The 24,871-nt window shown below is 40.4% G+C and overlaps 1 protein-coding gene across 1 annotated transcript in view; it reads left to right on the forward strand.

The window, feature by feature from the left end:
* LOC116780039 (guanine nucleotide-binding protein G(q) subunit alpha) overlaps nt 1-24,871 on the forward strand; it is a 207,879-nt gene that overhangs the window by 91,423 nt on the left and 91,585 nt on the right. The window contains exon 3 of the mRNA XM_032674548.1: nt 18,449-18,603. Within this exon, the coding sequence (XP_032530439.1) occupies nt 18,449-18,603 (155 nt within the window). The remainder of the gene's footprint in view (nt 1-18,448; nt 18,604-24,871) is intronic.

Raw genomic sequence — 24,871 nt, forward strand, 5'->3', positions numbered from 1 at the left:
TTTGTTTCCTTTGAGGGCATTCTCTTTTCCAATGTCCATTGTTTACAAATTGCACATTGGTTTGGTCTCAACTTCTGATGGCCACTACTTCCAGGGTGCCATCCAGGTCTCCCATAGTGATGGTCTCTTTATCCAGGGCGGCGATGGTTGCCTTTGTGACAGTTTTACCTAATTTCTGTCTTTCTACCCCTTCCCTGTTCCTGTATACCCGCCACACTTCTTCAATTAATGTTTTGATATTTCTCTGATCTTCAGTTTTAATTTTTGTAGTTTGCACCTAGTGTCATCTGAAGATTGACCCAAAAACAGTGAAATTAGTTGTTGTTGGCCCTGGTCCCTGATGGGTCTAAGGTGGTGTAAGTTCGCATTGCTTCCTTTAATCGATCTATAAATTCAGTAGGGGTTTCTCCAATGTTTTGTTTTACTGCATAAAGAGAACCCCAGTTCACAGCTTGGGAACTGCATTTTCTATTCCGTGAGCTACCCAACCCCGGTATCTCTTTTTGCAGTCTGCCTTATCTAAATAGACACTTAGTTTTTACTTCCTATTCTTACCATTATAGAGTAGTTACATAAAGTTTTATCACTTCAAACAGTTTCAGGTTCCCCACCCCTCTCTACGTGCTAAAAAGCCTTCCTTATTCTCTAAGCTATTGTTATCTTAATTGCCCACAGTTTGGGCAGAAACTTTTAAGCATTTTTACATTTTGCAAAGTCACACTTACATAGTTAAATAGCTAAATTTTATTTCATTTTCTATTTCAAAGAACTGAATCAAAAATCCCCCAAAACCCTTTTGAGACCCCTCCTAAGTGGAGGGGATGGACTCCTACTGGATGGAAGTCCTAAAATGTAGCATGCAGCAGAGAGAGAGGCGCTAAGAAGCTCAGAGGCGTCCTGGAAGCTGGACCGGGACAGCCAGATGGAATGTGGAGGGGGTGACCTTTGAAGTCAGCAGCTGATGCTAAAGAAAAACCTCAGGAACAGTTAATTGAGGGTGAGATAAAGAAAGGGTTTAATTTGTGCCAAGGCATAGATGTTACAGGACGCGCGTCGGTTGTGCCTGAGATGTTACATTTTATAATACTATCTGTCCAATCCCAAGTGTTTCCACCCCGTTGCTTTTGCCCTGGTCCTCCCCCGGTCCACCCCTGGGAATTGGGTCTGGGGGCTTTTCAGGACCACCTCTTCATCACCATCACCATCTTCAGAGCACAAAGGGTACACGGTCACCCGGTTCTTGACTGTATTCTGTTGTCAGGCCAAGATATGAGTGTTCTCTAAACAGTATAGGCCTTGCCTTGACAAGAGACTAAAACATTTCTACTGAATTCAAGGGTAGGATTGATATAGGGAGCATGGAATGGGGTAGGAGAGTTGAGGAATGTGTAAACTACTTGTGCTAAAGGGTGAGGAATTAATATAGCTACTTCTAAAATCTACTTTTACTATAATTACATATAAAGCTTGTAAAATTAGCAAAATCAAAAAAACTAAAAGGGTCTTAAGGCATCACCTTGCTCCCCCCCGCTGCTGCCACCAAGCTGGTAGCCTGAGACAGAGCACAGGAGCTCTGATGGAACTCTTGAGGCAAAGACTTTCAACTGAAAGCTGCCCAAGACGTTCTGACTCAGAGGTAAACCCCCTGAGGAAAGAGACTGTCATGAAGACCCCTGCACTTCGTGATATGACGTGGTGAAGCGAACCTTTGTCCCGGTTATAACGCAGTCCACGGAAGAGAGAGAGACCTTCGCTTGGAATTGAAGGGTTGAGAAGGGGTGAGAGGAGACCCCCTTGTGTGTAACGGAAGGAGATCCAGCTACAACTTCAACTACAATTGCTGCATGGAAGAAGAGAGAGACTGCTGCCTTAAACGTGGAAAGGATCTTTTCCTTCTTCCTCCTGGACTTTTATTGGAGGGAGAAGAGATTTGATCCAATGTAAATACTGCTTAATCATAGGAGAGATAGTTAAGATTATGTATATGATGTATTATAATATTTATTTGTATAGTGATTGTAATATAATTCCCTTCCCCCCATATTGAGTCTTGTGTTGTGTCTGGGAAACCCATCTCACACTGGGGTGAGATGTGGGAGGGGGGTTTGGACTCAGGAATTGGGTTTTGGAGGTCTCAAACCACCGCAGTACCTTTTCCCCTTATTTCCACCTTCTCTTACCTCACCTCCGTGTGGGGTTCTGGGGAGTTGGCTTTCTCAGACCGGTGCGGGAACTGTCCCAAATAAATGCCGGCTTTTAGGATTCCTGCATGATGAAATGTTCGATCTGAAGAAGTCCAGGTCCGGTTTTCCCTGTTTGGGCCCACCAGATGAAGCCTAAAAGAAAATTCAGGGAGAAAAAAAAACTCCGAGGTAAATTAGTTTTGAAGGTGAGATAAGGAAAGGATTTTAATTTGTGCCTAGGCATAAGATTACAAGATACACGCGTCCCTGTGTCTCAGATGTTACAATTTATAATATTGCCTGTCCAATCTGAGGTTCTCCCACCCTGTGGCTTTTGCCCTGATCCACCCCCCATCCCACCCCTGGGGAATTGGGGCTGGGGGTTTTTCGAGACCCTTTTTTCATCAGTCTTCATCTTCTTTGGGGTACAGGGGGCATATATTCACCCAGTTCTTGACTGTACTTTTGTGGTTTAGGCCAAGGTACAAGCATTCTCCAAACAGAACAGGCCTATATTAAAGAGAGACTAAACATTTCTACTGGAATCCAGGAGTAGAATTGATATGGGGAGCATGGAATGGGGTAATAGGGTTGGAGAGTTTCTGTGCTAAGGGTAAGGGAATGAAATGCTACTGCTTCTAAATCCACTTCTGCTATATAACTACTTATAAAGCTTATAAAAATTAGAAAAATCAAAAAACTAAATGGACCTTAAAGCATCATTCTTAAAAAAATAGAAATTAACCAATTTTTTTTTAATCAAGTGTTTGATTTTTTATTAGTGGTAACACTAGTAGTTTTGTATTTATACTGGGATGTATTGCCAGATAGAGGTATTCCCATAATTACTTTGTCTACTTTTTTCTTGCATTTTTTTTCCCTTGGTTAAAGTAGGTATAGATTCTAAACATTAGAGTTGATTACATATTCACACTATGCAATTCTGATCACATGCCTACTTGATTTCAGAATATGAACCTGTGTACCTGCATTCTTACAGTAAAGTAAATACAAAGTCTAACTTCAGGTGACTACCTAAAGGTGAGACATGAGACAAAGGACCAGTGTTTTATTCCTGGAACAGGAGGTAGGCAAAGAAAAATTTTAGGTATGACATTATTGGTGCTTATTTTAATTCATTTTGACAATATGCCTTTCCAGAATCAAAGGACAAAGCCTCTGTCACATGCCTCAGTTTTGGAGAAAAGTATATACATTTTGACTGGTTTCTGTAGATTATTTAATATAATGGTGGACCTAAGATATTGGATAAGAAGAAAATGATTTGTTATGAGCAAGTGACTTCTGTGAACAGCCTTCAGTTTGACAAAACAGAGTTTAGTATTGGGTTGGAAGGGTAACAGAGTTGCTTTGAATCCCTTCTTTCACTTCTCTAATTCTCATGTGCATCAGAGTTCATGAAATGTATGCCTTGTCTGGGGCAAGTAATACTGTGAAAAGAACTGTTATGATTAAGGTATTTTCATACTAATTAAGTTTGTTTCAGGTTGATGACTTTGCAGTTTCTTCATGTGACCAATAGGGCAGAGTTTAAATTTGGCTTGTTTTGTTTTAGTTAACCATGTTACCTAATTTGTATACAGTGTAACAATAGATTGCATTTCCATGTTTTGCAAATTTGGAGTTTTTCTTTAATATTTTCAAAATGTAACTTATGTGCCAAGTAGTTTGCTTGAAGATGTTCCTCTATTTTTAGATATTATTTTCTTTAATAAGCTATGACCCTTTTTTTGAGAACATATGCTCTCAGTATGTATTGTTGGCTGTACAAGCAGATAAATGAGTCCTCTTGGGGTGTGCATACATTCTTTGCATCTTGTCTCTAGTCCTTATCCAGCTATTTTTTGTTGACCAAAGAACCAAGTGCTGTCAATTGTACGGGTTATACAAAAAGTAACTGTCACTGGAGCATAAAAAAAGTCTTAGGCACACTTGCTTCCTTTCTGAACTCTGGTACAACCATATACTGGGTGAAGAGAGAATGGAAATATGCCATGGAGTAAAGAGGTATTAACACTGCAGTTGTGTAACCCTGGTGAATCCCATAGCAGTCTTTGGGGTGCCAATTGTACCACTTCATGGCTGTTTTGATATTTTGATTTGTGTTTTTCCAAAAGAAGAAAAACACAGAGATCAAAATTATTGACTTTGGATTTTGTTTGGCCATTTGTCTTACCTAGTCTATATCTATTTGTAATCTATAGAGGTTATGTTGTGTATGTTGTAGAATAAAAGCACCATCTTGACCTTGTGGAAAGTCTGACAGCAAACTTGTTTTTTCCAACTGTACCAGTTATAGGGCCAGACTATGTAATTTTACATTTGTTAAGAGGAAATCAAAATGGAAATCAAATTTTTGTGTGCGCATTTCTATTAGTGCGTTTATTCAATTATGATTATTTTTGAGGTAGTCTAGTAGTTTATTCTTGTATTGGGTTTGTGTGGCAAGGTTTTGGTAGCAGGGGCGGTACAGTGGTGGCTTTTGTGAGAAGCTGCTACAAGTTCTATGTCTGATAGAGCCAATACCAGACCGCTCCAAGACAGACCTGCTGCTGGCCAAGGTTGAGCCAATCAGTGATGGTGGTACCACCTCTGGGAAAAAATATTTAAGCAGGGAAAAAACCCCTGCACAACAGCAACTGCAGCTGCAACCAGAGAGAGGAGTGATAATATATGAGAGAAACAACTCTGCAGACACCAAGGTCTGTGGAGAAGGAGGGGCAGGAGGTGCTCCAGGCGCCAGAGCAGAGATTCCCCTGCAGCCTGTGGTGAAGACCATGGCTGTCCCCTGCAGCCCACTGAGGTTAACGGTGGAGCAGAGATCCACCTGCAGCCCGTGAAGGAACCCATACTGCAGCAGGTGGATACCTGAAGGAATCTTTGTGGGAAGGTCGTGCTGGAGCAGGCTCCTGGCAGCACCTGTGGAGAGAAGCTCAAGTTGGAGCAGATTTGCTGGCAGGACTTGTGAATCTGCAGGGTAGCTGTGTTGGAGTAGGCTGGGGAAGAGTGTGAGGAGTCCTTCCCCTGAGGAGGAAGGAGCAGCAGAAATAATATGTGATGAACTGACCACAACCCCCTTTCTTGTCCCCTTGTGCCACCGGGGCAGGAGATACAGAAAATTGTTAGTAAAGTTAAGCCTGGGAAGAAGGGTGGGGGGAGATGTTTTTAAGATTTGTTTTTATTTCTCATTATCCTGCTCTGATTTGATTTGTAATAAATTAAACTAATTTCCCCAAGTTGAGTCTGTTTTGCCCATGATAGTAATCAGTGAGTGATCTCTCCCTGCCCTTATCTCAACCTACAAACCTTTTGTTATATTTTCTCTCCTCTGCCCAGCTGAGGAGAGGGAGTGATAGAGATGCTTTGGTGGGCATCCAAGGTCAACCCACCACAATTATTGCTGGTTCTGCTCAACTAGGTGCTTGACACTGGAGAAATATGGTAGCTCAAATAATTCAAAGCTCCTTCAAGGATCATTTAAAACACGAATCTGCTGAGTACAAAACAGGTATAGCCTTTACACCTGCAGGGTGCACTCAGACTACACTAGAACTTGTAGTTGCGCAGAAACAGAATTTCTGTCTCATCTAAGTATTTTAATGGGTGTTCTGACATAACAACTTTTCTGCAGTGTATTCCAGTATTTCTTTTGAACTGGGTGTAGACTGAAAGGTAATATGTTATCAATACACTTTTTTAGAAACTTAAAAGATGTGAATAGTTTGGTTTGGAAAGGTTCTTTATTGTTATGATTTTTATTAAGTGTTAGAATCATGATGATACTCCATTAAAAGAACCCAACACCCTCCATTTCTATGTCTAAGCCATAATGTCATATGTTGATATATTATTTGGTAATAAAGGTAAAAAGGCCAGAATAATTCATTGTACCAGTCTCTGAAAGCTAAACTTGCTTCTTAAAGGCATATCACAGTCAAATAGGAAGAATCTTGTGTAATTTTAAGCTCTTGAACAGTGGGGTTTTTTTGCTTAACTCACAAATCAGATAAAATTGTGTGTTTTCTGAGATGAAATATTTATTTTTAAGAAACATTTAATATACATTTTTAATGTTTTCTTTGATGTTCCTATGCATTTTTTTAAAGATGGTTTCATTCAAACTCTGGATTGAAAAGGGACTTTTGAAAGCTGAATTCTCTTGAGGAAAGGCTTTCAATTACTTTTTCCCCATGAAACTAGTACCTCCTGGGTTTCATTTGGTTCTTTTTTTCTGCCTTTCCTTTCCTCTACTTTCTTTGTCAGCTTGGAACTTTTTAATACTCCCTTGGCCTTTGAAAATTTAAAACATTAAAGGATTGAAAATAAAGTTACTCAAACCAGCTCAAAATATACTGGATATTTCTGGTGGGTTGATCCTGACTGGATACCAGGTGCCCACCAAAGCTGCTCTATCACTCCCTTTCCTCAGCTGGACAGGGGAGAGAAAATATAACAAAAAGCTCATTGGTTGAGATGAGGACTAGGAGATCACTTGCTAATTACTGTCACAGGCAAAACAGACTTGGCTTGGGGAAATGAGTTTAATTTATTACCAATCAAATCATAGTAAGATAATAAGAAATAAAACCAAATTTTAAAAAACCTTTCCCCCATCCCTCCCTTCTTCCCAGCCTCCACTGCATTCCCAGTTTCTCTACCTCCTCCCCCTGAGTGGCGCAGGAGGACGAGGAATGGGGGTTGCAGTCAGTTCATCACATGTTTCTGCCACTCCTTCCTCTTCCTACTCTTCCCCTGCTCCAGCATGGGGTCCCTCCCAGAGGAGACAGTCCTTCATAAACTTCTCCAACATGGGTCCTTCCCATGGGTTGCAGTTCTTCACAAACTGCTCCAGTGTGGGCACCTTCCACAGGGTGTAGTCCTTCAGGAACAGTCTACTCCAGTGTGGGTCCCCCGTGGGGGTCACAAGTCCTGCCAGCAAACCTGCTCCTGCTACCAAAACCTTGCCATACAAACCCAATATAATTTTATAAATTCTCTTGCAGTCAGTCTGTGAGGAAATGTTTTAACATTTTTCAAAAGTAGTTTGCAGAGCATTTAATTTAGATCTACAGTAAAAATTTGGGGAAGAAAATCATTTCAACATTTATTTTCTTTTTAAAAAGTTTTTTCAGCTACTTGCTATTTTATAACTAGCATGTGTTTTTAAACCCTTTTCTGTAGCGAAAAAGTTAACTGGTTCTGTGGTAATGCAGGTGCCAACAGTATCGGACTGAGATATCACTAAAAGATATGGAGACCATTTGACTAGTACATGTTTGTACTGTGGCAGACTATAAAATGGATTTTTCTAAAAGAAAATTGGAGTTACTTCTCTGTTTCAAATTTTCTCATGGGGAAAGGTGTTTAAGGATATGCATGAAGAAATTAAGGAATACGTGAATGGACAGATCTTTTCAGGAGTTGCAAAGGAGTCTCTTGCACCATGGGATGTCTGCGAGGGAGAACAAAGCATTCGGGTAGTTTCTAAACTACGTTCAGGAAGTTTCTAAGAACCCTATCTGTCTGTTTTTGGATGCTCATCATCTTTTGTGGTCTTTCTGCAGAGTTTTCTGTGTGCTGTTCTTGGATACCATATGAATCATCAGTGTGTGTGGTGTTTATCCATCTGACAAATAAAGCTGCAGCAACAATATTTTTAATATTCTTCATTGAGATTGGGTCTATTAAGAGAACTGCTTTCTTAAGTTGCACTGGAGTTAATTTATGTGACCCAGTAGGTCTTTTTTTAATTTCTGTCATTTACTAGTTAGGACAGGCAGTAGAAAACAGCCTTTTATGAATGCATCCCAAGCAGATGGTACAACCGTCTGGGTGTACTGAAACAGATGCCATATACAGAAGCCTTTTCTACATAAAATCAAATCATGGCTGTTCCATGTTATAATGTAAGTTTCTTCGTGTCCTGCATTGCTGGATTGAACTACATAAGAATTGAATTGTATGATTTCTTTCACCTTGGGAAAGGAATGAAAATTAGATTGTTCATCTGAAGCTATCCCAATGAGAGGAAATATACATAAATATACTTTGGAGGGGATTTGACAGTATAAAAGTAGTGATATAGTTGAGATGCAAGTTGAATTGTCCAACCTACTTTTAAGGTCAGGGTTAATGCCTGAATAAGTGTATTCTGTAATGTTTCTCCAGTGTTCAAATGATCTCATTAAGTTATTATTCCTTAAGCATGACAGTTATCTCTCAGAAGGATATCAAATTAATTTTTTTCACTAAACACCTGTGCTGGTTTTGGCTGAGATAGAGTTCATTTTCTTCACAGTAGCGAGTATAGGGCTGTGTTTTGGATTTGTGCAGAAAAAAAGTGTTGATAATACAGAGAATACAGAGAAGTGTTTGTTACTGCTGAGCAGAGCTTGCACAGTGTCAAGGCCTTCTTTGCTTCTCACCCCACCCACCAATGAGTAGGCTGGGGGATGCACAATAATCTGGGAGGGGACACAGCTGGGAAAACTGACCAAAGGGGAATATTCTGTACCATATAGTGTCATGCTCAGTATGTAAAGCTGGGGAAAGAAGGAAGAGGGGGATGCTCAGAGTTATGGCATTTTGTCTCCCAAAGTAACTGTTACATCCTAGAGATGGTTAAACACCTGCCTTCCAGATGACGTGCACAGCTTTTGCTTTCCCTATTAAATTGTCTTTACCTCAGCCCATGAGTTTTCTCACTTTTCCAATTCTCTCCCCCATTGCACCAGGGGGCTGTGTGGTGCTTAGTTGCTGGCTGGAGTTTAGCCATGATAACCTGTTTTGCCTATTCTGGATTTGGCGATTAGATCTCTTATCATGGTAGGGTTGTGTGTGTGTTGGTGGTGATTTGGGGTTATATCAGCTTCAGAGTTTTAGAGAATTGTAATACGATGTTTATTAAAATAAGTATGCTAAGTGACTGTGGAACCAAACAGAAAACAGTGTCATAATTTTAGGCTTTAGAGTTGATGATATTGTACAAAATACAAAACATTCCTTTTATAAGGTATGTGTAAAGAAGAAACAGTACCTTTTCCCTATGAAGAGTAAAAATGTAATGCATACTCTTACCATTAATTAATTTTGTCTCAGAAAATGGAGTTTCTAGATATTTGATATGCTGAATAAAATGTGCTTAACCAGAACTATATCACACCCAAAATTCAGACATCTATATTTATCACCATCTCCTAATTATGTCTCAGTGCATCAGCAGATGAATGTAATGAGTAACAAGATGTGGTAGTTTGGTCTGGGCCTTCCTTGGTGACCAGTCTGTAACCAAGGAAGGGTCCAGATTTACCCAGTATTCCCTACGATTTTTACGTAAGCCAGACTATAAGAAGAAAGGAGGAGAGGCCTTCGCTCTCTTTCCTTCCGGCGGTTTGGAGGTTCAGGTTCCCTGCTGTTGAGTCTGCCGTGTTGGGGAGCAAGGCCTGGTAAGGCCTTGTCGACCTTGGGAGGCAGTTTACCGGCGATCGTTCCGGAGCAACTCTCGGTTGTCCCAAGGAGAGTGGTGGGATATTTCTTTGCTAACTCTTTAGTTACTAGATCTCAGGCTACTAATAGGGAGATATATATATATTATTTTGGTTTTGTTCCTTTTTCCCTTCCCCCTTCCCTTTCCCTTGTGAAATTGTATATTTCAATTGTAACATAAGTGTAAATATATTTTTATATATTGCTTTAGCTCTCTCTCGTTTCGGGTTTTCTTCGTTGTTTTTTTCTCCCTCTTCTCCCTGAGGTTTGGGGGGGGGGATGGACACGACTTCTTGTGGTGAGGTTTGGAGACTTGGCAGGGAGCCAGCTTCAAACCATATCACAAGAATAAGTCTGTTATATGTACTGGTGCCAGCACTGTTATAGTTCATAAATAAATCAGTAACTGAGGAAAGTATTTTTTCTGCACTGTTTAGAATTTTTTCTTCAGCATAACCAATTAGAGAATAATGAAAAGGCTTGTACACTTAAAAATGTTTTTTCTGTTTTGTTGGAGTATTGCTATTTTGAGTGTTAGTCTGTGCTATATTTCATGCTTTTACAACATCTTGCTATTCAGCAGCCCAATGCTGTTAGAGGCCAATGGGTAGGACTGAAATATTAATATAATAGACTTTAAAAAGAAGAAGAGTGCTGGAAAAGTGTTTAAAGCTTTATCCAAAGATTATTTCACAGAATCACAGAATATGCTGAGTTGGAAGGAACCCACAAGGATCATCAAGTCCAATCCTTAGCCCTGCACAGGACCATCCCCAAGTCATACCATGTGCCCGAGAGTATTGTCCAAACACTTCTTGAACTCTATCAGGCTTGGTTCTGTGCCCACTTCCCTGGGGAGCCTGTTCCAGCACCCAACCACCCTCTGGGTGAAGAACTTTTTTCTAATATCCAACCTAAACTTCCTCTGACACAACTTTAGGCCGTTCCCTTGGGTTCTATCACTGGTCACCAGAGAGAAGAGATCGGTGCTTGCCCTTCCGCTTCCCTTTGTGAGGAAGCTGTAGACCGCAATGAGGTCTCCCCTCAGTCACCTCTTCTCCAGGCTGAACAGACCAAGTGACCTCAGTCGCTCCTCATACGGCTTCCCCTCAAGACCCTTCACCATCTTCCTTGCCCTCCTTTGGACACTCTCTAATAGCTTAATGTCTTTCTTATATTGCGGTGACCAAAACTGCACACAATGTTCAAGGTGAGGCCGCACCAGTGCAGAGCAGAGCGGGACAATCCCCTCCCTCAACTGGCTGGTGATGCTGTGCCTGATGCCCCCCAGGACATGGTTGGCCCTTCTGGTTGCCAGGGCACACTGCTGACTCATATTCAACTTGCCATAGACCAGGACCCCTAGGTCCCTTTCCACAGCACTGCTTTCCAGTGTCTCATTCCCCAGTCTGTCCATACATCCAGGGTCACCCCATCCCAGGTGCAAAATCCGGCACTTGTCTTCATTAAACTTCATATGATTGGTGATTGCCCAGTCCTCTAATTTGTCGAGGTCTCTCTGCAGGGCCTCTCTGTCCCTGAGGGAGTTAACAGCTCCTCCCAATTTTGTATCGTCTGCAAACTTGCTTACCATCCCTTTCAGTCCTGCGTCCGAGTCATTTATGAAGAGAACAGGGCCTAAGATGGAGCCCTGCAGAACCCCACTAGTGACAGGTCACCAGTCTGATGTTACCACATTCACTATTACCCTCTGTGCCTGACCCGTCAGCCAGTTGCTCACCCACCGCATGATGTGTTTATCTAGCTGTGTGCTGGACATTTTGTCCAGAAAGATACCATGACAGATGGTATCAAAAGCTTTGCTGAAATCCAGTAACATCAACTGGCTTCCATTGATTTTAATGTAGACCTCTTCTTCCCCTCCCACTGAATGTTGAACTATGGCACTATCCACTGCCTCAGCCTCTGCATCCCTTGTCCTATTTTCATACTCATAAGGAGCAGTCCCAGAATAACCTAACATTTGATTTACCATGCAGAGTCATGAATGGAAAGCAGCAGTAGCATGCCCAGCACATGCTGCCTTGGATTACCATGAGGTAAAAAATCTCTTTGGAACTATGTCTTCTTTGTGTAAATAATGCATAGGGGGCTGTAGGGATCCTTCCATCTTCAATCCGTCTCTGTCAACAACTCATGTGACCATAAGAAAGTAAATTTTGCCATAAATGTTGAATATACTTGTTAAATTTGGGTAATTCAATCTAAATATCCTGTAATAATGCCTTAATTATTTTACTTGCTTTACATATTTAGTGCAGCATATGCTAGCTATTGAAATTGATGTACTTATTGACAGCTGAGAACCTAAATATAGATCTTGGATTAGATCCTATAGTATTTAAATTCACATTAATGTTTTTACTTTAAAGCTATAAAACTTTTAACAAATAAATTGGAATATAATTGTCTCTTTTATCCCCCTCTTTTCACCTCTGTGTAAAACAAAGTTGTTTCCTCCCTTTATAACTTTATTGTACTGAAGTGTTCATTGTACTAGTTTGGGGTTGCTGCAAAACCTGTATGAATGTAGAAGTGAATGCTGGAATCATGTATTTGTGGCTCAGTGCCTTGTGCCACTATGCAGGAATACAGAAATACATGCTCTGTATATATAGGAGACGGTTCAGCTCTTGTAAACGAGTCCTAATTTTGGAAATTGCAGGAATGCGCATAGTCAATTTGTAATAAATAAATGTTAATGCTTTCCCTTATCATCCTCCTTTTTTCCCCATCTTACCTTTCTCCTCTATTTAATGCACTTCCTTTTAACTTTCCACTATCACATTTTCAATTATATGAAAAAAATAGGATAGTTTTTGCAACTGAATAGAAATCAGATGTAACTGTTAGGAATAAAAAACTCCTTTTCATCATCTTCCAGCTCTTTTAATTGAAAGGTGTTAGCCAGAAATAGATTTTTGCCTGATAGATGGGCAATGGGAGTACAATGAACATACTGAGGAGATTCCTCTTTTTAATTGTACCATCTGCCTAACACAGGTAGAAAGAGACTGACTCAGCTCACCAGTATTTTCCTCTACCCCATTTGTGTTTTCAGTGTTTATGCGCAATATGTATTGATAGTGCATGTGACTTCCATACAGATAGTACAATCACACAAATGTAATCTTTAGTACATAGGTAGGTCAGTCCAGTTGGATGTACTGACAGAGTAGGGTCTACAGGGCAAGCACAATAAGCTGATTCTTGCTAGGAAAAACACTCAGTTCAATCACCCAATTTCTACATATTTAATTTGCAGTTACTTGGTTGGTTAGTTTTTTTAAATCAACATCCCACTACCACCCCAGACCAGATGTCTGTGATTGATCTGTGTGAATTGCATGCAGTTAACAGGAAGGGATAGTTTACCCCAGAGCTCTTTCTCACATAGGAACCCTTTGATTTTTATGAAGATTAGCTGTTGTGAGTTATTCTTTGCAGTTAAGAAGTACTCATCCTGGACCCCCAGTACCTGCATTTCAGATTAGAAGAGAAAGAATGGTTAAATGCTTTCCTACTATTAACCTCAAAGCAATAAAGATGAAATATGTAATTGAATCACAGAATCACAATTGTAACTAAAAATGTGAGTGCTCTTGCCATGTATTCACTCTGCAGAGTCCCTCTTGAAATATGTCCCTTCAAGCATGTTTCTAGTGGAAGCCTCAGGTAAAAACCTTTCTGTTAAAGTAATTTGAACGAATATTTGAAGAAATCTTTAAACTTTTAGTACAAATTGAACTAGATTTGGCCCATATATTTTTTTCTACCCTAAGGGCATGCATGATTCAATGCTGATTATGAGTTCAGTGGTTGTCATCCTAATCAAGTTGACAAGCACTTGCTCAAACTAATACCAGATTATTCACATAAGAACTTATGAAGATGTGGTTAAAGAAATTTTGGAACAAACTGGATAAAATGATGACAATCCTAAATTATCTGTGTTAAAATAATTTTAAGTTGGTTGTGTTTCACTATTGTAATAAAAAAAATTTGGTGTCAGATGATATCAGTTAAAAGCATAGAGAACGCATGCCTTCAGCTCTCTCTGTGCATTCTGAGAAAAACAGAATAGAAATAAACTTAGGACCTAATTCTGGTTCATTTTTTAAAAAAAAATCTACATTAAGTTATATGACATTACATATCAATATCATCAGATATTATGCATAATTTGAAGTGCTTAAGGAGTTAAAAAATGTTCTAGGAATGAGAAGGAAAAATAATTAGTTAATTATAAATTATGGTATAAATAATCAGGACAATTTTTTAATTTATTTTTATGCAGTTCAGTAGTCCTGCAAAAATGGCTTTTTGCTTCTCCTGTACTGAACCTAATGAAAGTAAGTGTAGTGAGTTGGTTGGTTTTTGCTTTTGGTTTTGTTTATGTTTTTTTTGTTTCTTTGTTTGCTTAGGGTTTTTTGGGGATTTTTTTAGTGCAAACTAAAAAAAAGAGGGAGAAGAGGGTGAAGGATATAATTAGAAGTCTCACAGGAGTTTGGGGGCTTATATTATACAATAATGAAACTTTGTATAGTTACATCACTATATAATGTTGTCCCACCAGTGGAGTGCTGATTATTTAATTGCTGTTCAGGGAAACCATCCTAGATCTAAGCATCATCCTAGATCTAAGCATTGGCACCTCATCGATTATGTCCTGGTGCGACAGACAGATGTTCGCGATGTCCATCATACCCGCGTGATGCCTAGTGCAGAATGCCAAACAGACCATCGATTTGTGCGCTGTAAACTTCAATCTTAAGTTCAAACCTAAAAGGGGCAGTATCCCAAGGAGGACACTCCAAGTTAACAATCTCCAATCAGCCACAGTGAGACACAAATTCCAGGCTAATCTTCAAACTAGGCTTGATAACCATTCCTCAGATTCAACAGATACCTATCCTGAAACACTATGGCACCATATTAAAAACAACATCCTGCAATCCTCTGAAGAATCCTTGGGGTTCTCCTTCAAGAAGAACAAGGACTGGTTTGATGAAAACAATCAAGAGATCCAGGAATTGTTAAGGAAGAAGAGATCTGCTCACCAAGCACACCTTGCACTGCCTTCCTGTCACATCAGAAAAACAGCCTTTTGTCTTGCATGCAGCAAACTCCAACAGAAACTCCGTGACATCCAGAACAAGTGGTGGATCAATCTAGCAGGAAAAACTCAATTATGCGCAGATACAGGAGATCACAGAGGATTCTATGAGGCCTTGAAAACAGCAAACTGGCCTACATACCAGGTCCAAAGCCCTCTACTCAGCGCATATGGTCAAACGCTTCTGACAGATAAAACCTCCATTCTGAATCAATGGTCTGAACACTTTCAGACTCTTTTCAGTACTACCTGTGTAGTCCAAGACTCAGCAATTTGGTCCATCACACAAAACCGGTGAAGAATGAATTGGATATTGCCCCCACTTTGGGAGAAACTCTTAAAGCCATACAGCAGATGAAAACGGGCAAAGAGCTGGGGTTGATGGAATTCTACCTGAAGTCTGGAAACATGGGGGCCTTGCAGTCCATGATAAATTTCACGAGTTCGTGGTGCTTTGTTGGGAACTAGGCGAACTACCATCAGACCTACGTGACGCAGTCATCATCACTTTGTATAAGAAGAAAGGAGATAAATCAGACTGTTCAAATTACCGTGGTATTACTCTGCTCTCCATTGTTGGCAAAATCCTGGCAAGAATACTTTTGAACAGACTAATACCCACTATAGCAGAAGGAATTCTACCCAAAAGCCAGTGTGGTTTCAGAGCCAACAGGAGTACCACAGACATGGTGTTTGTTCTCAGACAACTGTAAGAGAAGCGTAGGGAACAGAACAAAGGTCTCTATGTAACCTTTGTCGACCTCACCAAGGCTTTTGATACTGTGAGCAGAAAAGGTCTATGGCAGATTTTGGAACATTTAGGATGTCCCCCAAGTTCCTTAAAATGATCATCTCACTCCATGAGGATCAGCACGGCCAAGTCAGATACGGTGATGCACTTTCTGAGCCCTTTCTGATAACTAATGGTGTGAAACAAGGCTGTGTTCTTGTGCCAACCCTATTCACAGTCTTTTTCAGCATGATGCTCCAAAGGGCCACGGCAGACTTTGATGATCAGGATGGTATCTACTTTCGGTATCGTACTGCTGGAAGCCTATTCAACCTAAGGCAACTGAAGACCCATACTAAGACCTGATGACGCTGCCCTTGTCGCCCACACAGAAGCAGCTCTGCAGCGTTTAACATCCTGCTTTGCAGACGCTGCTGAGCTTTTTGGGCTGGAAGTCAGCTTAAAAAAGACAGAAGTTTTCTACCAACCTGCACCTCAGGAAGTCTTCCATCATCCCCACATCATCATTGGCAAATCAGAGCTCAGGTCAGTCCAGCAGTTTAATTATCTGGGAAGCATCATCTCCTCAGACGGTAAGATTGACGGAGAGATAGACAACAGGTTAGCAAAGGCGTATAGAGTTTTTCGAAAACTCCATAAAAGAGTTTGGTGAAATAAACACCTGAAGAAAAGTGCAAAGATCCGTGTTTACAGAGCCATTGTACTGTCTAGTCTTTTATATGGGTCTGAAGCATGGGTCATTTACCGCCACCACCTGCGACTCTTAGAACGCTTCCATCAACGCTGTCTCCGTACAGTCCTAAACATCCACTGGTCAGATTATGTGACCAATACGTCTGTTCTAGAACAAGTAGCAGTCACAAGTATTGAGGCCATGTTGCTGAGAACAGAGCTGCGTTGGGTGGGGTACGTCTCCAGGATGGAGGACTCCCACCTGATATAGTTTGAAGCTGGCTCCCTGCAAGTCTCGAAATCTTACCACAAGAAGTTCCCTTCCCCGCCCCCAAACCTCAGGGAGAAGGAGGAAAAAAAACAACAAAGAAAAACCAAAATGAGAGAGAGAGAGCTAAAACAATATATATAAATATATTTACACTTACATTACAGTTATATACAATTGAAATATATATACAATTTCTCAAAGAAAGGGGAAAGGGAAGGGGGAAGGGAAAAAAAAGGAACAAAACCAAAATAAAATATATATCCTGAACAATAGCCCAAGATCTAGCAACTAAAAGAATTAGTAAAGAATATATTACTACTCTCCTTGGGACAACAGAGAGTCACGTTGGAGCAACTGCCGGCAAACTCTGCCTCCCAAGGTCGGCAAGCCTTACCAGGCCTCACTCTCCAACCCGACAGACTCAACAGCAGGGAAACCTGCACCTCCAAAGCTGCCGGAAGGAAAGAGAGAGCGAAGGCCTCTCCTCCTTTCTTCTTATACCCTGGTTTACGTAAAAATCATAGGGAATACTGGGTAAATCTGGGCACTTCCTTGGCTACAAACTGGTCACCAAGGAAGGCCTAGACCAAACTACCACACGCCTCCCTAAGATTGTGCTCTATGGTGAACTTGCCACTGGCTGCCACAAGAGAGGAGCCCAGAAGAGGAGATATAAGGACTCCCTGAAACAATATCTCAGCTTTGGCCATATTGATCATCATCATTGGTTTACTCTGGCCTCCAGTCGGGAGACATGGAGACACACTATCTATAATGCTGCTGCTTCTTTGAGAACACATGTAGAATCATTCTTGAGGAGAAAAGACAATGTAGAAAGAATCGTGTCTTGCCAATACCGCCTAAGGAGACTTTCTGCTGTGCCTTTTGCAACTGGACTTGTCTATCTTGCATTGGCCTTTTAGCTATCAGCCCGCTTGTATCAAGCGTGGATAGAATCCTTCTCAAATCTTCATTCGCGAAGCCTAGCCATGATGATAATGAGTACAGACCCTTCATGATCTGTCCAGTTTTGGGATGGGTGAACATGATGTTACAGAAAAAATATACTTTGTTAGAACTAAGAGACTTGGGTTCTTATAATAGAGGCATATGTTCTCCATATCTTGAAGACAAACATTTTTCATGTTGAACTTAAGGTTCTTGATGTCCACACGGATAGACAATAGTTGCAGGTATAAAATTTTGTTCAATAATGAGTAGTAGCATTCTCCTGGACTGTCTAAAAAGAGGGGTGACAGGTTGTATGTGTGTAAACAGGATAAATTACTTTAAAATAACAAAACCAGTCCTTTTTGTATGCACTTACCTGATTTAAAATGCAAAGGGGTTTGTGTCCTTGCTGATATGTGTCTAGTCTGAAATGTAGACTAGTTTGGAGAATAGAATCCCTTGTTCTTTTTTCTGACTGCTTTCATCTGTTCTTTTTCTCTCTTAATGTATGTATATAAATGAATCTCTTTAAAAGACAAATTTTCTCACTCCTTTCCATTCTTTTTGGTCCCATCAGTCTTACTCTGCCAAGGTGTTTAAGTGGTTATCATTTATTTAAAAGCAAGTATATGCCCTAAAATTGTACCTGAAAAATGAAAGTTTTCTTTAAAATTAGCTTAATTAAATATAAATTTTCATGTGAACATTTTATCAATTTCAGCTAAATAATACTGGATTAGGATAAGCTTATTCTGAAATAAGGGCCCGTATACTCATTTATTAATTCACTTTCTCTCATATCATCCTATTACTATTTTCTTAGTCTGAACACACCTTAACATCATTCATTCATAACCTCACATTGGTGAGATGGCCAGTCTGGAAAATTATTCCTGGTAATCACATTCACAATATATGAACTATTTGTAAACATAGAAAATGAAGTAAATTTAATTGTTTTCTTTGTTTTAAATTAGGCTCGTGCACAGTTAGTTCGAGAAGTCGATGTAGAGAAGGTGTCAACTTTTGAGAACCCTTATGTAGATGCACTGAGAAGTTTATGGAATGACCCTGGAATCCAGGAATGTTATGACAGACGACGAGAATATCAGTTATCAGATTCAACAAAATAGTAAGTATATAGTGGTTACAAACAACTGTATCTTATTTTCTGTTCTTTCTAACAAATTAATTCTTACTTTTTATCTTTGTATACTCTATTTTGTGTACATACATGTACAGCTTTTTGTGTGTGTGTGTACAAGTATCTGTGTGTGCATACATATTCAGCACAAACATGCACTTAATAACGTGAATGCAAAGGTTACTCTAAGGAAGGTAGTGTTTGTTTCCCAAAACATAAGCCTATGATAATTTGAAATCTTACATTAAGTTTATACTAGGGAACTGCAATCAAGGGTAGACCTCTATGCAGTTCATAAAAATTGCAATGCCCTTGAACATGTTTTCCTAGTTTTTTCCTTTTCCCTTGTCTTTCCCTTTCCCCCTTTTTTTTTTACTTTTTCCCTTTCTCTTTTGTGATCCTGATGATGAGGTAAATAGTATCAAGCAAGTGCTCTTGTGTTTTGTTCAACTGCCTTTCCCTTGTACGAACAAGACCTAATCTTGAAAGAATATGACTGCCAAGAAGGCAAACACATAACTGAAAAGAGACTTCAATTTGTAAAGGGTGGAAAGCAAAGCATTTTAAGTTAAATCCTATTTGTTATAGATCAATAACAATGAAAATGCATATGTGACTAAGCTTGTACTCTCTTGTGGCAGGATTCTGATAAAATAGCAATGGAATTTACCATTGTACCCTGAGCATTGTCTAAATGTCGTCTTCAAGAAATTCAGTTGCTCTGAGTTATATAGCTCTGATAAAATTTTTCATCTGCTAAAAAAAAAAAGGATTATGGTAGAGTAGGATGATCTTTTGGTATTGCCCACTAGAAAAAGAGTTAGCGTACTTGGTTATTAAAGTTGTGGCAAAAACTTCCATGGTCTCCACTGGAACTTTTAGATTAGCTATGAAAATCAATCTTATATACATAAGAAACTGAAAGGCATCATGAAGGTCCCATTAAAGTCAATGGAACGTGGCCATACACATAACAGAAGTCTGGAGTGAGATTTATCTGCACAGTAGTCTTGAACAGACTAATACCCACTATAGCAGAAGGAATTCTACCTGAAAGTCAGTGTGGTTTCAGAGCCAACAGGAGCACCACAGACGTATTTGTCCTCAGTCAACTGCAAGAGAAGTGTAGGGAACAGAACAAAGGTCTCTATGTAACCTTTGTCGACCTCACCAAGGCTTTTGATACTGTGAGCAGAAAAGGTCTGTGGCAGACTTTGGAACGTTTAGGTTGTCCCCCCAAGTTCCTTAAAATGATCATCTCACTCCATGAGGATCAGCACGGCCAAGTCAGATATGGCAACGCACTTTCTGAGCCCTTTTTAATTAAGAATGGTGTGAAACAAGGCTGCGTTCTCGCCTACCCTATTCACCGTCTTCTTTAGCATGATGCTCCAAAGGGCCACAGCAGACCTCGATGATCAGGACGGTATCTACATTCGATACCGTACTGATGGAAGTCTATTCAATCTAAGGCGACTGAAGGCCCACACCAAGACCTTAAACTACCTTGTCCAGGAGCTGCTTTATGCTGATGACGCCCTTGTTGCCCACACAGAAGCAGCCCTGCAGCGTTTAACATCCTGCTTTGCAGATGCTGCTGAGCTCTTTGGGCTGGAAGTCAGCTTAAAGAAGACAGAGGTCCTCCATCAACCTGCACCTCAGGAAGTCCCCCATCATCCCACATCACCATTGGCCAATCAGAGCTCAAATCAGTCCAACAGTTTAATTACCTTGGTAGCCTCATCTCCTCAGATGGTAAGATCGACGGAGAGATAGACAACAGGTTAGCTAAGGCATATAGTGCTTTTGGAAAACTCCACAAGAGTATGGCATAATAAACACTTGAAGAAAAGCACCAGATCAGTGTTTACAAAGCCACAGTGTTGTCTACTCTCTTATATGGTTCCGAATCATGGGTCATCTACCGCCACCACCTGGGTCTCCTAGAACGCTTCCATCAACGCTGCCTCCGTACAATCCTTAACATCCGCTGGTCAGATTATGTGACCAATACATCTGTACTAGAGCAAGCAGCTGTCACAAGTATTGAGGACATGTTACTGAGAACGCAGCTGCGATGGGCAGGGCACGTCTCAAGGATGAAGGACCACCGCCTCCCTAAGATCCTGCTCTATGGTGAACTTGCCACTGGCTGCCGCATGAGAGGAGCCCCGAAGAAAAGATACAAGGACTCCCTGAAACAACATCTCAGCCTTGGCCATATTGATCACCATAACTGGTCTACTCTGGCCTCAAATCGGGAGGCCTGGAGACACGCCATCTATAACGCAGCTGTCTCCTTTGAGAACACACGCAGGATCACTCTCGAGGAAAAAAGGCAACGCAGAAAGAACCGTGTCTTGCAGATTACACCATCTGAGTCTTTCTGCTGTGCCTTTTGCAATCGGATATGTCTGTCACGTATTGGCCTCATAAGCCACCAGCGTGCCTGTAGCAAATGTGGATAGTGCCTTCTCAGATTCGTTCGCGAAGTCTAGCCATGATGATGATGATGAGTCTGAGGGTCCTTATCTTGCACAATCCTTTATACATAATTGAATCAAGACAAACTTAATATCTTAATGGACAGTTCAGGCAGCTAAAGAGCTACTAGTGCATGAATTAGGTCTGCTCAGATTTGCTCCAATACTCTGTTATTACCACCACATTCTGCTTCTGCTTTATCAGCCTCACATACAGGGTTCCTATTGTTCTATGCAATATGCTGTCCCATAGAGCTGGTTACCTTCCCAGTTGTTATCGTTTACTTTGGCTGAACGCCCGGTGTCCACCGAGACTCCGCCCAACCTCCCCCAGAGGGAGAAGGAGGAGGGAAGAGGGGATAGGAAAAAAAACAACTTTGCAAAACCGAGGCTGCTGAGAAAGGTGGTTTATATTTACACAGAGAAGAAAAAGAGAACTAAGCACTATACATATAGTAAAACTAACAATAAAGTCTACTTCCCCACGAAAGGTGTTTTCCTCCCGAAACAGTCGTCTATCCCGCTGTTATAGGTTATAATCTGAGAGCAGAATTTTCTCTTTCCCTGCTTCCCTGTAAGAAAAAACTGAGTGAATGGGGGGAAGGGAGGTCATTAGCTTTACAAAGGATGTAGCTCGCTAGCCTGCATTCCTCGCTAATGGATCATTCAGAGGCTGGGGGGAGCTGGCCGCCCAGATGGGGAACTGAGCAGACTGCGTTGTTGGCTTCTCGGAGGGAATCGGGGGCTCCGTGCAGGCATTTTGGGAAGAGGGACTGGGGGGTCTGGTTTCTTGGCTTCTCATCCTGGTCAGCTCAGACTGCTGGCTCCGACTTGCCTGGCTGTCCCGCTCCCCGGATCTGCTGTGTTTCATCGGAGAATTGCGTTGCCCGCGGGAGAGAAGGGAGGAGTTTTGAGACGCCATCACCTGGGATAGCAGTGAGTCCCGTGGGAGTGGACTGCCTTCCTTCCCTTTCTCCCCACTGAGGGAAGGAGTGGACTGCCTTCCTTCCCTTTCTCCCCACTGAGGGAAGGATCCCCCATTTCCTTCTCGGCTTCTCCCGCGGGCCGGGACCGCTCCCTCCGGACCACTCTCCCCGCGTGGTGACTGCCGGAGCCCAACAGCGCCCCCTGCTGACCACGATATAAGTGATATAATATAAGTGATAATTTTTAGGGTACATAAGTAGCAAAAGAACTTTTAGAGACAAATTAGGCTGACTATACTTTCTGATTGTTTTAATTTTGAAATGAACAGCAAACATAAGGTGAAAGAGAGCTTTTCTTATACTTTGAATTTGTTATATTTGTATGTCCTAACTTTGATTCCATGATAGATATAATACTGATTTCAAAATTGAAATACATACATATATTTTAATGTTTGCCTTAGGAATACGATAAAAATAGTAAAAATTAGTAAGTCTCCAAAGTAGGAAATAAGCATCTGATGCTACTTCAGATCAAATTGTGCTGAAAACCTTAGTTTTGACCTAGTTCTAATGAAATCATCACCATAGTAGATCTTTTGAGTAGTATTAAAATAGTACAGCTCATTAATGAGCTATAGAAACAAAATTTTCAAGCATTTTCTTCCAAAAGGGAAATGTACTAGTTGATTGGTTATTTTTAAAGCTCAACATATGTAACCATTTAACAACACGATTTATTTCAGATTTTGTAGATTTTAATTATAATAGATAAGAGTTTATTTTGTGGTGTTCTGCAAAAATTGTTTTAGAACAAGTAATAAAACACTAGAATTATGAAACACTATATATGAGTCTTTATACGATTGCAAGTAGAGTTTCTTTACATATGTAAGTCCAGGAAAAGCAATTAGCAGAAACCAAAGAAGCATTGTTTAAAAAATACAATCCCCATGTTTAGGGAAAACACTGTCCTGGTTCCGGCCAGTACAGGGTTGATTTTTGCAGTAGCCAGGAGGGGCTTTGACCAGGACCCTGAGGCTCACCACTTCACCTCATTGCTGGGGATGGGGGAAGGGACTCGCTTCAGAGAAAGGATTTGAAGTGTTGTATAAGGCAAACCCCACTCGAACGAGTGCCAGAGCAGAATTAAGGTTTATTACAAAACACTTAGGTTTAAATACAGCGCTTAAACATCACATGATCTTCCAACCAATGACAATCAAGTACTGATTGAGCATGCGTGAGAACCCGGGAAATTACAACTCTCATAATTCCTTGCCACATCTCCCCCTTCTCTAAATAATTAACAAGTTATAAAACAATACATTTTTTAAACATTCTTAATGTAACCAATTTTATCTTAACTGTTTATAAAAACCAGGGCCTGTCGTCACAAGGCCTTTATTGAACTGTTTACAACTTTATTGGTTCGTGCAATATTCAAGCAACCTTAATTACCCAGGGTTTGTAGATGTGTAGAACCTTTTATCTGAGGGTGATTTTGTGTGATTGGGTAAAGGCACCTTTATTTGAAAGGGAAATGTGTTGGGTTGTAGATGTTGTGTTTGAAGTAGTGTTGGTTGAAGTAGTGTTGTTGAATGAGTGTTTAAGATGTCTTGCCATAAAGTGTATTTGCGTTCACACACATACATATCTCCACTCAGCTTTCTCATTCATATCTGATGGCCACCATTCATTCTCTCCTCACACATGCATTCTTAAACCCTTTATTGGGTTTGAATCATGGAGTTTTGGTTTTGTATTGGTTACTGTTTGGGTTTTTTTGGTTTGTTGTATCATTTATTGCTTCTTTGTGATTGTTCCTGTTTTGAAGAAGTGTTAATGTAATTTACACATATAGGGACCAGACCCATATCTCTTTCCCCCCCATTTTTGTGTTTTATAGCACGTTTCTCAATGTGTGGTGTGTTCCTTTTGCTACTGTTGATTATGTTTCTTCAAATCCAATTTCTTCACTCATTTTTTCTGGTGATTGTTTCTGTTGTGGGGGAGGGCCTGACACATTTAGAAGGGATCCATTGTAATTTGGTACCCTTGGATACACAGGCATATATCCTCCCTCAAGTTATGAGATCTACTGGTCCTGATTATTGCCTAGATACTAGATTTTTAATCATAACTGGTGCTTTGGAAGATGAAAGTATTTGAGTTTTATGTTGGTATTCATATCTGCTATGGTTTGTATCATCACAGTTTAAGAAATTTAGAACATGTGATGTTTTCTATAAGTGTTCCTGGGGGTTATATACTGACTCCCTTCTTTTTTGCCTTTGAAACATTTTTTTTTGTGTGTTGTTGTATTATTTTATATGGAATGTGTGTGGTGGATGTGTCTTATGTAAGAGTTAGATTTTGTGTGATTAACAAGGAATTATGTGGTGTGTATTTTTCTAGGTAAATGAGGGTTAGTGAAATCTCAAAGGAAGGAGGCTTCGAGATGTGAAAGTAACTCTATAGCATAGTATGAATCAATTATAACATTCATAGGTTAATTACAAAACAATTTAAATGTCTTACGTATATGAGTAAGTTGTAAAACTTATATAGAGTCCCGGTCCACATTTGTACCTTATTGTTCCATTGTCTTCTTTTGTCTGTCCAGATGTAGATGGTCTTAGTGTCCCATTTACTTATTTTTTGTAGTCATTCTTTACCTTTAAAAACAATCTTGGCAAACGTTAATAACAGTTCAGTCCATTTCAGATGAAAAGTGGGCAGGAATAGATGTGAGGATCAGGTGAATCTGTAGTTTTTGAAGCAATAGCGGTGAGTCACTCTATGTTATGGTGTCTTTTGCTTTTGGCTGAAGGCTTTAAAGATGAT

This window comes from Chiroxiphia lanceolata, chromosome W, assembly GCF_009829145.1.
Source record: "Chiroxiphia lanceolata isolate bChiLan1 chromosome W, bChiLan1.pri, whole genome shotgun sequence".
NCBI classification, from domain to species: domain Eukaryota; kingdom Metazoa; phylum Chordata; class Aves; order Passeriformes; family Pipridae; genus Chiroxiphia; species Chiroxiphia lanceolata.